This window comes from Chelonia mydas, chromosome 13, assembly GCF_015237465.2.
Source record: "Chelonia mydas isolate rCheMyd1 chromosome 13, rCheMyd1.pri.v2, whole genome shotgun sequence".
In the NCBI taxonomy this organism is placed as follows: domain Eukaryota; kingdom Metazoa; phylum Chordata; order Testudines; family Cheloniidae; genus Chelonia; species Chelonia mydas.
In genome coordinates this window covers 19,532,440-19,550,387 of record NC_051253.2, presented here as the reverse complement: position 1 = coordinate 19,550,387, position 17,948 = coordinate 19,532,440, and the positions used below count along the sequence as shown (strand labels likewise).

Genomic DNA, 17,948 nt, shown 5'->3' with positions numbered 1-17,948 from the left:
TGAGATGTTGAAGAACCTGGTGGTTCTAAAAGGTCCCAGCTTTGGGAGCATGTCTTCCTCAGATGTGCAAAAGAACAAAACCCAGTCTGGGCCCTTAGTGTATACTAACTAGTACAGTAGAACCTCAAAGATACAAACAGCAGAGTTACGGGCTCACTGGCCAACCGGACACCCTTTGGAACCGGAAGTAATCAGGCAGCAGCAGAGACACGCATGCACAAAAAGCAAATACTTTACTGACTCACTTTAGCCCTAGGACTCGGGGCTTCAGCCCGGGGGCGGATGATTAGGGCTGCAGCCGCAGGGTGAGGGGGGGTCAGGGCTCCAGGCAGGGGGTGGGTATCAGGGCTTCTGACTCTTGGGAGCACCAGGGCTCAGGGCTTCAGCCCCATGGCTCCTTTCCTGGCATCAGCCCCAGCACTCCCCCTGGAGCTAGAGCCCCAGCGCCCGCTGCCCTGCTGAAATGGGGAACGGAGCCATGGGGAGCCCTGGCACCCCCTGCAGGGCAGAAGCCGGGAACAGAGCTGCAGGGCTGAAGCCCTGAGCCCAGGCACCCCCTGCAAGGCTGAAACCGGGAGCGGAGCCAGGGAACTGGAGCCCCAGCGTTCTCCCCAAATCTAAAGTTCTGAGCCCTGGTGCTCCCAAGGGTCAGAAGCCCTGACCCTTCAAATCCCCCCCACACACACACACACAGAGCCTTAAAACCCCCTTCCTTGAGGCTGCAGCCCCAACCCCACCAGTGGTTGAAGTCCCTAAGGTCTTGTTCAGAGTTATGGACATTTCAGAGTTACAGGTAATCTCCATTCCTGAGGTGTCTGTAACTCCGAGGGTCTGCTGTAAAAGCGTCCTGAGCAGATGGCTGTGGTCACTTTCCTAGCCAGGCTTTTCTTTATATATGGCAGTCATAGGTCACTGCTCCCTCTGATGTGAGCTGTTCTACGAGAATGGCTGCGGTGGGGTGGAAGGGAGAGGTGGGATGGGAATGACAGGGGCTTCTGTGCTCGGGCAGAAACACATAGCCGGAAAATAAAAGAGCTCAAAAATGTTTATATCCAGCAGGCATGGGGGTAAATACTTGTTGCGGAGACTGAGATTTAATGATCATTATTGTTTTCACAGAGCTGTAAATGTAAATGGTGCTTTTCAGGCCCAGCTCCTGCCTGGAGAGCTTTGGAATCTGTGTGCAGCAGTATTATGGAAGAGACTGACTCTGCCTTTTTTTTCCGTACACATATAGGCCTGTCCTTGGTCCAGTATCCTCACCGGAGCATGTGATCCAGATTTTGGGAAACACCCAGTAATTCAGTAAGACGTTTAAATATATTATTTTCAAGTAACTAACTCAGACTTCACTTATGTATAACTGCTTTATTACTTCACGTGAGAAGCAAGTCCTAACCACTTGTCAGAGTATTGTGCATCAGCTAAGGGACCAGTTCAGAGGCACTGTAACAAATATGCTGATAGATTTTTATCCTTAGAGAGAGCTTTCTGCCCGCCTCAGGCCCCTGCTTTGAGCTGACAAGGGGCTAAGCCCTGGATTGCAGTGCATTGCTGTCTGGCTCTGGAGTGGGTAGAGGGGTCAGACACTTTGAACATCCGTCCAACAAATGATTTGTTGTTGCATTTAAAAAGTAGGGTGGGAATAGCAATGTGAAGTTTGCAATGCAAACTACAGCTTTGATAGGAATTTGTTTATTTAGCTGGATACAAATAGCCAAACTTGGTGGAAAGCTGTGGGGTTTTTAGTGTATTTTACACTTGGAAAAACACAAACTATGCGAACTCTAATATTTGTCCCACTTTAAATTCTGTTTTCCCAGGTTTATGAATGATAAAGCCAATTACTCCCTGAACTCTGATGACCCGCTCATTTTTCATTCTGCAATTGAGACTGATTACAAAATAGCTAAGCAGTTCCTGGACTTCACTGAAGAGGAGTTCAAGAGAGTGGTAAGTTGTCTTGGGATGTTCTGTGCAAAGCCACGTGTTGGAGCCTAACATGATCCATTTTTTTTCTCAGATAAATCTCATTTTTAAACATGAAACCGGAAGAGAGTTCAGCGGAGTTAAAACTGTGGGGAGAAAAAGCTGAATTATGTGGGGGCACAACAGCAGTGTGAAGATAGGGTTTTTTCTGAGTCCGCGTCAGCTGGTGGGGGTGGAGGGGCGCTGGCCAGCACTGAGTCATCATGACGCATACAAATGGCCATCTGGAATGAATGCCGAAAACAGAGTATAAGTTCTATGGGTGTTTAGACCAGGATGATCTGCAAAGATGCGGCACACTTGACTAGCTTGCTGCATGGAACTTTACTAAGGATGAGTCAAGATGAAAATTTGTTCCCTGAATAGTTCCTCAGACTGGAATTGAGCAACAGAAGGTGGGGATGCTGGTCGCAGGTCGCTCGCTGCCCTTCCCTGTGTATTTGACTGTGATCACATGTGCAAAAATGTGTACATGTGTGTGTTCAATGGGAGCCTGCAGTTAGCCCAATGTAACTGTTATGCAGCAAACCATTTGGTTACAAAGGGGCCATTTGCTTTTGCCATTACTTATAGGGTCACATGGTGTCTGTCATATTTGCATGCAGATTGGCATGAGCAGTGTCCTGAAAAGCTGCTAATTCTGTTTTTCATCTGCCTTGTACCTAAGATAAAGGGACAGAAAAATAGTCTGATAGAACAAAAACAGTGAGGGGTCCTTGTGGCACCTTATAGACTAAGGACTCCTTATTGTTTTTGCTGATACAGACTAACACGGCTACCACTCTGAAACTAGTCTGATAGAGTTTCACTTCTTTATGGGTAACCTCTGATGCTTTCCTGTTTCACCGTTAGATGTGCACTGGGTTGAAAGGAGATATGTACTGTCCAGGCATTCATGCATCCTACCATATCTTGGAAACCAGTTGATTTCCTTTCTGTGTGTCGAAGATGAATTTGCAGAATGCAGCTGTGCAGGAGAAAGCACTGGGCCTGTATCAGGGGACTCATTTAAGGAGCAAGCGTCTGTCTTCCTGGAGAGTAGACTTATGCGTTAGTTCTTCCTTCCAGCTGTAGAAAGTTCTGATCTTTATACCGTTAAATCCATGGGCGGTTTTGCTGCAGGCTCCTGCAGAAGACGAGCTGTTCCTTTCTGTTTAATGAAAGGAAGCTTATAAATTAAGGGGAGAGAGACGTTTTTGTAAATTGTTAAGGGAAGCCAGTAGTGAACTTTGTTACAACAGCAGCATATCAGGCAGGGCCTGATCCAAAACTCATTGAAGTCAATGAGAGTCTTTCCCTTGACTTTAATAGGCTTTGGATCAGGCCCCTGAACTGCACATCCTGGAACCCGATAAAGGAATTTAAGACACATTGTTTATCTCCTGCTTTTTTTTAAGCCCATCACAAATCCTGAGTAGGAGCAGGTTCCTTTGAAAACTGAGGCTGCTGAAAAGAGCTCAAGAGTAGCAGTGCTAACAAAAGTGTCATTTGACTTACACCAACTCGCTCTCACTCACTGATGCACAAAGATTTGTGCACGTACAACCCCACACTCACACTTGTGGGTATTACCCAGCTATCTCAGTCTTTCTTCTTTTCTTCCCAGAACATCAACGCAGCTAAGTCCAGCTTCCTGCCTGAGAAAGAAAAGAACGAGCTTCTCAGTAAGCTGTATGAAGCCTACGGGATGGTCCCAAACAACCCATCCTAATCCTGCTTCTACCAGCCGGCAGGTTGCGTTCACCTCTCCCCATGTGTGCTCGACTCCTCTTTGTTTTAGTGGGAGCATTTGGGGAGGAGGTGCCATGGTATTACTTTGCTGACCTTTACAGTCCAAGGCATACACTATAAAGCAGTATTTCCATGGTTCCTACCTTATATACCTACATACAGCACCCACATACTAAATAGATATCTGATTTCCTAGATTTCTGACTCACAAATGTCCAGGTGGAGTTTTCTGGCATAATTCCATTGTGGCTTATGCCAGTTTTACATCCTGGTGTAAATGAGAGCAAAATAAGGCCCTCTTTCTTTGTGGTGGTGGTGGTAACATTTTGATGTGACTTTTTGGTGCTCTAGTTCCCTTGCTGATCTACCTTAAGTCCCTCTTTGCACTACAGAAGTAATCATGTTGAGCTGCGGCTGTGGTCAAACCATGGTAGAAGACAGTTTTTTCCCCACCTTGCTCGTGTGCTTCAAACTGGGTGAAATTGTTTCAGCAAATAGTTTATTTGCTGAAAAATGCAGCTTTAATCACCCCAGAGCCATTCACGAATTTCTCTTGCATTTGCTGAATACAATCTGAAAATGCCAGTGACCTAACTCAAAATGTTTTGAATTTGGCCATTTGTCTAGTGTGCAGAGGCCGGGGAGGACCTCCCTTTTACAGGCTTTAGCCCATTAGTTAGGGTACTGTCCTGGGGAGGGCTGCTCAGGCCTACTGATAAGACCTGACTGGACCAGAACCCAAGCTGAGCACAGCTGACCTGAAAGTGTCAAGTCTTTTTCAGAACGGACCTCCTGAACCAATCCCCACCTGCATCATCACCGCCACCACCTTGTTCTTAGGGCTCGGCCTGGTAGGAGTTTCCCACTCCCGACTCCTCCTCTCTGGCCACCTCGTGCCCATGGTGGTGCCTGCGTGTCCCACTCTGCCAGCTGCCCCCACCTCGCTGCTCTGAGTGTGCTGCAAAGTGGGAGGTATTGCAACTTGTCAGCATGCTCAACCCAGAGGGTCAGGTTTTTTCAGATCTGGCCCTGACACACCTACTCTTCTGGGATATGGGAGGCTCCAGTTCAGTTCCGCTCTCTGCCTGATGAGGAAGAAAGAATTGAACATGGGTCTCACACATTGCAGGAGACGGCCCTACCCACTGGGCTAGGGGATATTCTGGTGTGGGGCTTTCTCTGTTTTGCCTGTGAAAGCTGTTCTGTATATAAATAATTAAATAGTTGTTAGAGCTGGGACTTCAGCTTGGGTCAACATGCTAGGTGAGCGCACTAACAACCAGACTATCAAGTCATTTTCACTTTATTCCTAGTCCAGTGACTCTTCATTGACATTCAAAGTGGCAGTTCATAGTCATTCATAAAGACATTGAATGTAAGTGAGAATGACTCTATATCCGGATGGGTAGGGCACTTTGCTGCAGTGCAGGGAGACCTATTCAAATTCCTTTTCCACATTTGACAGAGGGGGAACTGAACTCAGGTCTCACACCACTGGGCTAAAGATAATTGAGGTGGTCATCCTCCCCCCAACCTCCACCCGGCATTTCATGATTTCTTCTTTGCTTTTGACAGATTCCCCAAATTCAAAAATGTCATGTTGGAATTAAACCTTTTGCTTCAACTTGACTTTTCAACTTTTTGATTCACCAAATTTTTTTTAAAAATATTTGTGTTCAGTTCAACCCAAAATGAATTTTTTTTTGAATTTTCTCAGAATGGCCAGTGAACTGAAAAATCCATTATTCACCTAGTTGTAGTGTGCATGTTATAATCATACGAGAGAACCTGCTTCTGACACTGGTAGATACCTAAATAACTAGTTTATTCTTGTTTGTATGGCTAGCGTTAAAACACAGTTTGGCCATAACTGTATGTAAACAAAATTTATTTTGTATTGTGAATGGGGACTAATAACAAGATGGAAAATGCAGCCGTGGTTGCACTTAGGCTTTCTGGTTGCAGAAATATAGGAACTTTTTTTTTTTAATTTAACAATTATTTTGTACTTTTTTTCATTTATTTAAAAAACAAAAAAACCTGTGTCGCAAAACCTTAAATCCTCAAAATGTCACTGCAGATGAGAGCATATAGCTCGGCTTCAGGACAGCTGGGGGTCTGTTTGGGGAGCCCAGAGACCTCCAGAGGTTTGCTGCATGTACATATAAAGTTAGTGCACATCTTTACAATTTCAGGACAAAATTCTCCTCTCAGATTCTCCCCTCCAGCATTCTGCACTTTGCAAGTGAGTCAAACTCCCAGGGGCTGAATTTTGTTCTTACTTTAGTCTATTTTTTTTTTTAAAAGATTCTTTAAAATGTGGTTAACTTCTATGTTCAATCTTTCTGACCTAAGGAAACCTTCAGATACTATTAGTAGAATTAAGAGAATAAACTAATGAGCTAAGGTCCAATATATTGTTAAATGTCCCGGGTGCCACAAGTGTTTCAGAAGGTACTTAGCAGAATTCTTGCTGGAAGTCCTGTCTTTAGTATGTTTGAGAATTTACAAAGAAAATATTAACATAATTCCAGTGCCATTTTGGTGCATTATGACACTGTTGTCCTTTTTATGCAAAGAAATGATTACATATTTGATTGACAGTAGGTTTCAGATACTTTTACCTAAGAGTTTGTAAACAGAGCTGAGGAAACTGGGGGGCAGGGAGTAGGGAGAACTCCAGTATCACAAGGGGTTGCAGAGACCCGGACCCCAAAGCTACCAACACCAAAAAGTTGCCTTTGATAAAGGGCTACATTCACCATTCTCCTAGACATTGGAAGACGGCTGGGATTTCCTCCTTTGATTTCAGACATCAGCAAGCCAGTGATGGGCTTGATTTTTTTTTTATTTTTTTTTATAAATGAATACAAAATGCTCTTCTCTTAAATACTTTGTGTGTGTATACACAAATATATAAATGAATTATTTTATTTTTTTAAAGCTAATGATAAGTTGTCAGTTTTAAGAATGGTTCTAACATTGTCATCCACAATCTTCTTTTGTTTGGAAATCTTTCTTCAGAAATAGCTTGTGAGGAACAGCTGTTTGCATTCTGGAGACTCTAAGTGAAGTGTTGTTCTGGTTTAATAAAATAACTTTATATTTAAAAAAATAATTGTATTTCTAATTTCTGCCTTAAGAGCTAAAGGGAAAATGTCAAATTCTGCACCATAATTCTAGCCAAATGTGACCCACATTGTTAGAACCTGGGGGATAATGCGCTCTGCATTTTTTTTTTATATAAGTATCTAATAGCATGTTGCCAAAATATTAAAGATAAAACATCTACCTTCTGGCCACCATCCCAAGCTGCTATTTTGACAGGACCTACAAAAAAGTAACATGTTGTGAATTCTTCCTTACTGTAGTTCTATGGGTAACTTTTGAAATTTCCTCTCACCTCCATATCCCTAGGGCCTCTGCAGTCAATCACAGCCAGTGGTGGAATCTGTGCAGTTACCCTGAGTGCCACAAGCTGGGCTCTGGTTGCTTGAAGGGAAAAATTGGAGATGGGATGGATGGAAGCAGAGGCCAGGTTGGACCTGTTCTCTCATTTAGCAGACATGTAAATTAGGAATAGCATCCCTGAAATCACAGGAGTTACACCATTATAGAATGGATGCATCTTGGATCAGAATCAGGCCCTGGGTGTACACATGGCAAATGTTGTTATTCAGTAACTTTGGGGCCTGACTCTTCCCCCCCCCCCCCATAATGGTACAAATCAGGAGTAACTCTCTCAGTCAGTGGAGTTACACGGTGTGGGAGGAGACTCCTGTTTGAAGTGCAAACGCGTCTCTTGTTCAGACATTGGAGGCTCACAAGTTCCTCAGAGCTGTTGATATAAGCTGTTCCAATTTCACACATCATTTACCCCATTATGCTCAAAGAAAGAGACCTGTCACTGCCAGACATGACAGTGTTATTACTGGGCATTGGGCTGTGATTTTTCTGCCATGTAGTCCGAAAACAATGTTTTGTTTGGTGTGTTTTCCCTTCTGAGCTGTGCAGAATTAATCAGAGCTGTGAGGCAATGCTGAACTTGGAACTGTTCCCTCTGCAGTCAGTGAGATCCTAGTGTCAGCTCACTTTTGGAGGCCCACTTTTGCAAGGGTCTTCTACCACTATGTGTCCGTGATCAGAGTTTCACTTCCACTTCCCATTGAAGTCCGTGGGAGCTCTGTGGGCCTAGCATCTCTGAAAGCCAGGATGTTACTAAATAATATGATGTGCTTGTTCTTTCAGCACAATTGGTGATGGCAGCTGACATGTCAAGTGACCATATTTCCCAATGCTGAATATGGGACACCTGGTAAAATTACTCGTACTCCAGTGAGTTCAATGGCAATCAATCAGAACTATGCAGTACAAACATTCAGATTAACATCAAGTTGACTGAGCCCCTGTTAAAAAGATAATACTGTATAGTTGGATTCTTTTACTTCTTATCTTTAAGGCTTTAGGGTTCACACTAGGGATGTAAATACCATTTTAAAAGTTAACCATTTAAACTATTAAAATTTGTCATTTAAAGGGTTAACTGATTAAGCGGTTGGGGCAGACTCCACTGGCGGGGCGGGGGCTGATCCCGCCGGCTTGGCTGTGGCCCCTCCAGCTAGGGCTGGATCTGCTCCTGCCGACGCAGGGCTGCTGGGATTGGCACAGGGTTAACATTTAAGGTTGGTTAACCAGTAAGACTGTTGCTTTCCGGTTAACTGGTAAGCAATATTTTACATCCCTAATTCACATGAGGAGGGAAGATACATACACCCCTACCCCCCCACACGCATACAGGGGGAGAAGTCACACACACGCACACCCGTCTGGTGCCTACCCCACCTGCACTCACCAGCCACCGCAGCTTGCAGCCCACAGCCAGTGTCGGCTGGAAATGGGATGGGGCCCTGCTGATCGAGAGCTGGCACACAACGGGGCTGTGCTGACAGACCAGTGGGGGAGCACCTACGGGGGCTGCGCTGACAGACCAGTGCGGGAGCACCTGGCCCTGCGGCCTGCATCATCACCCCGCCATTAGCCTTGCACACCCATCCCCATAGTCGGCCACGGGACCCTCCCACTCACCACTCGTGGATGGGTGGCTGGCGAGCAAGAATCCGGCCACCAGCAGGAGTGGACCCACCACTACTGATGGGGGTGGGAGGAGACAGAAAATATGGGACAATTTGCCCATTTTAAAGAAAAAGTTGGGACACTTGCAGGAGGGCTTAAATACGGGACTGTCCCTTTAAAAATGGGACATCTGGTCACCCTACTGACATGGGTCTTATTCTCACAGGGGAAACCTGATGCCCCCTGTCCTTCCTGTCCAATTGTAGTTTGCAAACAGCTGATTTTGGCTAAAAATAAAACTTGAATGCTCACTCCTGTGAGTTGAGAGACCTAATATTTGACTGACCCTGGCAGAGCTTGAGTTTATAGATGTGTATTATTCTGTCCCCTGCTCTGCCTGGCGGCTCCATTCTTGTGAGCATGTGGGAGGCTGGATGAGAGATGGATTCTACTCAGCCGGAGCTTTAAAGAACAGGAGACTTGGAGATTTAAAGCCCAACTCTGGTCTTACTGGAGTCACTGAGAACATGGCCAGTTTGCCGCGGACTTCAGTGGGAACAAGAGTGGGCTCTTACATGCTATGTTGGAGCAAAGTTGGCAGCATGATCCAGCAGAAGCTGATTGAGCTAGGTTAGTTGTTGGATTGTAAAAACAAACAAACAACAGGTGCAGCTTCTGCCTAGCTGCCAAATGCTTGTTTTCTAGGCGCTTCAGAGCCATAAATATCTCTACCCTGGCTCCGCAGTCATCTCATTTCTTTCAGAGTAGCAGCTGTGTTAGTCTGTATCCGTAAAAAAAAAAAAAAAAAAAAAAGAGTACTTGTGCCACAAGTACTCCTTTTCTCATTTCTTGGGCTCCTTGCTCCAGCACTTGGGAGCATATGAAGCTGGACAGCACTGGTGTCATTTGAAATAGCTCCTTTCCCTCTGTTCCCAACATAGATGTAATCTAGTGTGATGAGCTTGCAATTCCACGTTTCAGGAGATAGAAGTGGGGGGAACAGACAATTGCAGAAAAACCCCACTCAACTTTATTATCTGAGAGTTGTGTGTTCTTTATTACAACAAGCTTATAGTTTATCAAACAATTTTTAACACACACATGTCTCTGAAGAGAGAGTGTGTGAAACTTTTCCAGAAATAAATACCTTGGAGCTAGATGGATTCTGGAAGAGATTAGTCTGAATTTTATCAACTGTCAAAACATACAAAAAAGCCTCTTCTGCCCTTCTTGTAACAGTATCTGAAAACCCTACAATGCCAAATGGTGCCCATGTGTGGTGCTGCTGAGCCTGCAGGTGGAGTTTGTCCATGCACCTGTGAGCTTTGGTCCTTTTGTGATTCCCAAAAAGTAGCAGCACAGGTTAATAGTGTTCAATATTAATGCAGCAGGAACTCCCGTCACCCCTCCCCAGCTGATCCCAATGACTCCAGATGTCTCCGTCGGCAGCACTAAATATCCATTCATTTCTAAGCTGGATACAGAAGGAAGGTGAATTAAGGGAAGCACCGAAATCTCTAATCTATGGGAACAGGAAATAAATAAATAGTCTAAATGTACAGAGTAGAAAATGTACCTTATACAGTAAAGGCTGAAGTGTAGATTTTAAATGTCCTGTAGAGGAAAATTGCTACTGAGGCACTTTGAGAGTGGGTCATGTGACTACCACCCATGCAGTGTTGTTCTGAGCTGTTCTAGATGGGAGTAGAGTTCCATGGATGTACCACTCACTGATGAGCTTCCTACAGAACAGAATGTTCACGTATCTGAACAGAATGGTCGCAGCAGAGGCATTTAAGGGGAGAATTCATTGTTCTGGTTTGGCTCTCAATTGTCAGCAGATTTGATGGAATGGTCCCATTTTTAGTGTCTACAGCAGGGCTGTCAAGCAATTAAAAAAATTAATTGTGATTACTCGCACAGTTAATAATAGAATACCATTTATTTAAATATTTTAGCTGTTTCCTACATTGTCAAATATATTGATTTCAATTACAACACAGAACACAAAGTGTACAGTGCACACTTTATATTTATTTTTATTACAAATATTTGTGCTATAAAAACAAATGAAATAGTATTTTTCACTTCACCTCATATCAGTACTATAATGCAATCTCTTTATCATGAAAGTTGAACTTACAAATGTAGAATTATGTACAAAAAGACTGCATTCAAAAATACAAAAAAAATATGTAAAACTTTAGAGCCTACAAGTTCACTCAGTCTTACTTCTTGTTCAGCCCGTCACTTAGACAAACAAGTTTGTTTACATTTGCAGGAGATAATGCTGCCCACTTCTTGTTTACAATGTCACCTGAAAGTGAGAACAGGCGTTCGCATGGCACTGTTTTAGTCGGTGTTGCAAGATATTTATGTGCCAGATGCACTAAAGATTCATATGTCCCTTCACGTTTCAACCACCATTCCAGAGGACATGTGTCCGTGCTGATGAGGGGTTCTGCTTGATAACAATCCAAAGCAGTGCAGACCGACACATGTTCACTTTCATCAGCTGAGTCAGATGCCACTAGCAGAAGGTTGATTTTCTTTTTTGGTGGTTCGGGTTCTGTAGTTTCCGCATTGGAGTGTTGCTCTTTTAAGACTTTTGAAAGCATGCTCCACACCTCAGATTTTGGAAGGCACTTTAGATTCTTTAACCTTGGGTCGAGTGCTGTAGCTATCTTTAGAAATCTCACATTGGTGCCTTTCTTTGTGTTTTGTCAAATCTGCAGTGAAAGTGTTCTTAAAATGAACAACATGTGCTGGGTCATCATCTGAGATATGCTATAACATAAAAATATATGTCAGAATGTGGGTAAAACAGAGCAGGAGACATACTATTCTCCCCCAAGGAGTTCAGTCGCAAATCTAATTAATGCATTATTTTTTTAACGAGCATCATCAGCATGGAAGCATGTCCTCTGGAATGGTGGCCGAACAATGAAGGGGCATACGAAAGTTTAGCATCTCTGGCACATAAATACCTTGTGCTGCCAACTACAAAAATGCCATGTGAATGCCTGTTCTCACATTCAGGTGACATTATAATTAAAAAGCTGGCAGCATTATCTCCCGTAAATGTAAACATACTTGTTTGTCTTAGTGATTGACTGACCAAGAAGTAGGACTGAGTGGACTTGTAGGCTCTAAAGTTTTACACTGTTTTGTTTTTGAGTGCAGTTACATAACAAAAAAAATCTACATTTGTAAGTTGCACTTTCACAAAAAAGAGATTGCATTATGGTACTTGTATGAGGTGAATTGAAAAATACTATTTCTTTTGTTTATCATTTTTACACTGCAAATATTTGTAATAAAAATAAGATAAAGTAAGCACTGTACACTTTGTATTCTGTGTTGTAATTGAAATCAATATATTTGAAAATGTAGAAAAACATCCAAAAATATTTAATAAATTTCAATTGGTATTCTGTTGTTTAACAATGCAATTAAAACTGCGATTAATCGTGATTAATTTTTTTATCACGATTAATTTTTTTGAGTTAATCGCTGCGATTAATCGAGAGCCTTTATTTGTAATAAACAGAGCAGGGCCTTCTGCCATAATGGACAGATCCGCTCTGAAGGAGCCGCAGAGGGCCAAATTCCCCACTGAAGTAAATGGAGCCCTCCTATGTACTCTAGGGCTGGGTTTAGCTCTGCCAAGCTCATTCCAAGGGCCCACAGCAGTAACATTCTCAAGCTGTGGAAATGCAAGGCCTATTTCTTCAGTATGGTACGGCCCCTTTGTGCTGCTCCACTGACAAATAGGCCTTAAACTCAGCAGCCCAGGCCAGCTGAAATGGGGAGTGGCCAGTGAAAAGGATTGGCTGGAGGATCTCTCTGCTCTGACTATTTCCAAGTGCTAGAAGAGCTAGTGTAAGTTAGGAGAGCTCTAAGGTTGCTGTAAGTGATTCCAGGGGCTAAACAAAGAATTGCAGAGCTACCAAGAGAGGATAAAAGCCAACTTTTCCTTTCTCTTTGGGTCCTGTCCTGAATACAGGCCAGCCACACACCTGAGAAATCAAAATCATTATCATGTGACCTCAGGAGGCTAAGGTGATGGTTGGTGGGGTGGGTTGGGTAGAGAGATGGAGAAGAAACTGAGGATAAAGGTTAAATACTCCTTCATCCTGAGTTTTAACCAGACGGCTCAGCCGCAACAGCCTCAGGGGAAACATTTATAAAACTGGTATGTTTTAGCTGCTGATGTGACTCCGAGTGTTAATGTCATTTTAGTTAGTGCTGGGGATGACTCAGTGGCTGGGTGTTGGATTTGCAGAGCTGGAAAAATCTAATGACATAGGTGACAGATGAGCACAAGAGAATGGTGAGAGTGCAAGAAAACAGTGGGCTCTCTTGTGAGCAGTCTCCCAACAGAGAAGCCCAGGACTGAAAGGGCCATGAGACAAAGCAGAGGATAAGTCTACCCTGGAGCTGGAAGATGTAATTTCCAGCTAAGGGAGACATACTTGTGCCAGCTCTGGTCGAGCTTGAGCACTAAAAATAGAAGTGTAGCCAAGGAGGGCTAGCTAGCCAGCCCGAATATGATCCCTTCCATAACCTTAGGTAGATACTCGGGAAAGCTAGCCTCTCCGGCTGGCTCGTGCAGCCTCCGCGACACTGCTGTTTTTAGAACATTAGCAGCCCTCTGCATCTGTAGGGGAACCCCACTGACCCGTGGAAATCTGTGCCAGCACAGAGGTCCACCCACATGGATCAGTTTGTAGCACGGGACTGCTGGTCTTGTGCACGAGAGATTTCAGAACATTTGGTGTGTTATTTACTAAGAACATAAAAACGGCCATACTGGGTCAGACCAATGGTCCATCTAACTCAGTATCCTATCTTCCGGCAGCGACCAGTGCCAGATGCTTCAAAGGGAATGGACAGAAAAGGACAATCATCAAGTTATCCATCCCGTCATCCACTCCAGCATCTGACTGTCAGAAACATCCAGAGCATGGCGGTTGCATCACTGACCATCTTGGCTAATAGCCATTGATAGACCTATCCACCAAGAACTTAACTAATTCTTGTTTGAATCCAGTTATACTTCTGGCCTTCACAATAGCCCTGGTAACAAGTTCCACAGGTTGTCAGTGCATTGTGTGAAGAAGTACTTTCTTATGTTTGTTTTAACCTGCTGCCTATTAATTTCATTGGGTGACCCCTGGATAAATAACAGTTCCTTGTTCACTTTCTCCACACTATGCATGATTTTACAGACCTCAATCATATCCCTCCTTAGGCATCTCTTTTCCAAGCTGAGTAGTCCCAGTTTTTTAATCTCTCCTCATATACAAGCTGTTGCATATCCTTTGCCATTTTTGTTGCCCTTCTCTGTACTGTTTCCATTGCTAATACATATTTTTTAGATGGGATGACCAGCGCTGCATGCAGTATTCAAGGGTTGGGTGTACCACTGATTTCTATAGTGGCATTATATTTACTGTCTTATTGCCTATCCTTTTCCTAATGGTTCCTAACATTCTGATGGAGAACATGCATAAATTATTCACATTTATTACAGTAGAGCCTAGAGCCCAACAAAATTGTGTCCCCCATTGTGCTAGGCACTGTACAGAGCAGTAGCCAGGCCCTGTGCCCAAGAGCTTACACTATAAACAGATAGGAAAGACAAAGGGAGGGGAAAGGAGTTTAATACACAAACAGAGTGAATAATGTGTTGGCAGCAAATGTCACAACGCTCCCGCTCTCCTGTAGCTGCAATGGTGCTGGTTCCTTCTGCACAGTGGTTTGGCACCTGCACACAGGTCTCCCAGGACCGGCTACCCTCCCCGGGCTGCTGTTGGAGGTTGGGCTGCAATGGACCCCTGGTTTTCTCTCTCTTCCCTGCTTTGTGCCAGGGTGCGACGGGTCTGACAGGGTTGGCGATGGTGGCACCGTGGCCCCTGGCTGCAGGCGTCATCTCCTCTCCTTCAACCCAGCAGCCCCCAGCCTCACTCACTGCAGCCCACCTCAGGGCTTCTCCGGACAGCGGGCACCTCCGCAAAGCCTCCAGTAGGGAGCGGGGAGGCGGGCGGGGGAGTTGTAGGGGATCTGAGGGACCCGGGTGTTTGGGGGAGAGAGGAGGAAGCTGCTTGCCAGGGAGGTGCGTGGGGGACCTCCGGGCTGCAGAGGGGAGCGGGGTCTGGGGGCCGGGCCAGGCTGCTGGGATTCCCCGCCTAGCGGAGCACCCAGGGGGCGGTGGGCCTCAGGAAAGGGCGCGGCCGGGTGTCCGCGAGGCGGGGCCGGCCCGAGCGCTGGGCGGGGCCGGGCTCCAAGCTCCGGGCAGCCCTGCTGTCCCGCCAGAGCGGGCTGGAGGGGAGCCGCGGCTGCAGCATGGAGCGGGGCGCGGGGCAGGGGGCGCCCGTCTTCGACCTGCCTAAGGTGAGCGAGCGGGTCAGCGCCGCCGGGCCGGGCAGCGAGCTGCGGCTCTGAGCCGGGCGCCTCCCCCGTGCTGGGTGCTCCTGGGTCCGAGCCGGGGGCTGCGTCCCTTCCGTGGGCGGGCGACTCCGCGGTGGGGCAGCCCCCCACACCCGGCACGTGCCTGCCCCCCCGGGGACAGTGGGGGGCTCTCTCTCTCCCCCTGCTCCTCGCACCTCTGCCTGGAGCCGGATTCGTGGCCGCCGCCGCCACCCCCAGGGTCGGCCTTGGGGGAAATGGCACCCTGGGCGAACTTGCATTTTGGTGCCCCTGGCCCCCGTGGGCGTGGCGCCCCCATTGCCCCGGGCCTCCATGGGCTCCTCAGTCTCACCACTCTCCCTTCACCCCTAACCCTGCACTGTGCCTCTTATGCCTGCCCCCCTCCTGCGCTCCAGTCCCTGCACCCCTAACCCCTGCCCCCTCCTGTGCCCTAACCCCTACACTGTGCCCCTAATCTCTCCACTCCCTTCCTGTGCCCCCAATCCCTACACCCCCTTTGGCCTAACTCCTGTGCCCCTAACCCTTGCACTGTACCCCCTTCATCCCAACCCCTGTCCTCCCCTTCTGCGCCCCTAACCCCTGCATTGTGATCCCTTCATCCTCCTCCTACACCCACGTGGGGAAACTGACCTGGATCCATGGAGCAGCTGGCATGGTTGCTCGCTCCCCCTGCAACTGCTGCTCCTCTGCCCCGTGCACCCCTAAGAGGCTGTGAGGGCGGAGAGCGAGGAATGACATCAGGGCTCCCTGCATCCAGGTCACTTTCCCTACCTGGGCTGCATAAGGAGAAGGCAAGAGAGCAGCAGTTCCTGTTCCTCACCTCACAGCCCAGCCCAGGTGGGGAAAATGACCTGGATGCAGGGAGCGCTGGTTTTGTGTGTGTTGGGGGGACTGTGTGAGGGACGTTGTGTGTGTGAGAGAGAGTGTGTGTGTTGGGGCAGAGAGCGTGTGTGAGTGAATGCATGTGTGTGAAAGATTGTGTGTAAGTGAAAGACAGTGTGCATGTTGGTTCTTGGGGTAGTGTGTGAGAGACAATGTGTGTGGGGAGTGTGAGAGAGAGTGTGTGTATGTGTATGTTAAGGGGAGTGTGTCACAGAGTGTGTGAGAAACACAAAGTAATGCACATTGGAAAACATAATCCCAACTATACATATAAACTGATGGGGTCTAAATTAGCTCAAGAAAGAGATCTTGGAGTCATTGTGGGTAGTTTTCTGAAAACATCCACCCAATGTGCTGTGGCAGTCAAAAAAGCGAACAGAATGATGGAAATCATTAAGAAAGGGTATGGGCCTAAGTGAGTATATGAGCAAGCTTCAGAGTAGCAGCTGTGTTAGTCTGTATTCGCAAAAAGAAAAGGAGTACTTGTGGCACCTGAGAGACTAACACATTTATTTGAGCATAAGCTTTCGTGAGCTACAGCTCACTTCAGGTGCATCCGATGAAGTGAGCTGTAGCTCACGAAAGCTTATGCTCAAATAAATTTGTTAGTCTCTTTAAGGTGCCACAAGTACTCCTTTTCTTTTTATGAGCAAGCTGTCTCTTTAAGAAAGCATTCAGGATCAGGAGTCTGAAGGCTTGTTCAGACACTAGCAGCTGCTGGCAATTCTGGACCCAAAGAGGCAGCAGCACAGATTCCCCTCTGACCTGTTACCCTGGCTCAGCGGAGACCAGGTACTTGGGCAGGGGGAGGGGACACCTGACATCAGCTCCCCTCCCACCCCCTGCACAGCAGACAGGGCGCTCGCAGTCGCAAGCAGCGTGGCCAGGGGTGGATCCAGGGGAGAAATGTGAGGAGGGAACAGGAGTACAGATGCTGTCCAATAGACATGTAGCATTGCAGTTGAGTTATCATTCCCTAATAAATCCCAGGCACATCTAATGTAGGGCGGGCGTTACTCCGAACCCTCCAAAGTTCAACGTGTGAGACAGGGACCTTTTTTAAATGGTGACAGACACCCAACACGAAGTAACAGAGGAGAGATGAGACTGCAGTATGTGGCTTCTGTCTCAGCAACAGCATTTTCTGTACACTTGCTGTTAAGATCTCACATGTCTAATACTGATGATTTATATTAACATAAACTCCTTCCAGTCTACACATGTGGTGACCAGTTAGACCCTGAGCATGTGAGCAAGAACCAAGTAGTCAAGCACCTCAGAGAGAGAATGCTTGGTGCCACCTCAAAGCCCCGGCCCATTCTGTCCAATGTCCCATTCCAGTTGTGGCCATCCCTGATGCTTCCAAGGAAGAAGATTTAACCCCCCCTCCACCTCAGAATACAATTGGAATCCCTTCCTGACCCCTTCAGGTAGCCAGCTGAAACCCTGAAGTATGACCATTTAGTGGCATAAACTGGAGAGAGCTCCAGGGCTGTTGAGCCCTGCCTCCTACCATCACAAGCAACCCCGTCATACAGTCACACTCATAAATTTGTCCAGCTCTCTCTCAAAACTAATTAAGTTGTTTGCCTCCACCACTCCTATTGGGACAATCCACTGTTCCAGAAATGTTCCTGATGGTTAGAAAGGTCATGTCCCCTATATACATTGGGAAAATCATCAAACACACATAGTCTACTGAGGACCACTGTGCCAACCAGAGTGTCATGGTTCATGATGTCGCACCAGGCATCGTGTAGCAAAGTTCCCAGATGTGGCTCAATGCTGTAAATTCACACATTTTTGGAGTGGCCCTGCAGGTGGTGCCAGATGGGGTCAGT

The 17,948-nt window shown here is 46.4% G+C and overlaps 2 protein-coding genes across 4 annotated transcripts in view; both read left to right on the top strand.

The window, feature by feature from the left end:
* LOC102931106 (adenosine deaminase) overlaps nucleotides 1–8,054 on the top strand; it is a 40,097-nt gene extending 32,043 nt beyond the window's left edge. For 2 of the 3 annotated variants that reach the window (XM_037915621.2, XM_043526681.1), the window contains 3 exons: nucleotides 1,238–1,305; nucleotides 1,824–1,953; nucleotides 3,596–6,013. In XM_037915621.2, the coding sequence (XP_037771549.1) occupies nucleotides 1,238–1,305; nucleotides 1,824–1,953; nucleotides 3,596–3,700 (303 nt within the window). In that variant the 3' untranslated portion in view covers nucleotides 3,701–6,013. Of the gene's footprint in view, nucleotides 1–1,237; nucleotides 1,306–1,823; nucleotides 1,954–3,595; nucleotides 6,014–7,968 lie in introns of those variants that run through there. The other variant, XM_043526680.1, reaches the window with a different exon arrangement.
* Nucleotides 8,055–15,049: 6,995 nt separating this feature from the next.
* The window catches only part of LOC102930882 (adenosine deaminase), a 30,332-nt gene continuing 27,433 nt past the window's right edge, over nucleotides 15,050–17,948 (top strand). Inside the window, exon 1 of the mRNA XM_037915620.2 lies at nucleotides 15,050–15,189. Coding sequence (XP_037771548.1) covers nucleotides 15,142–15,189 — 48 coding nt within the window. The 5' untranslated portion in view covers nucleotides 15,050–15,141. The remainder of the gene's footprint in view (nucleotides 15,190–17,948) is intronic.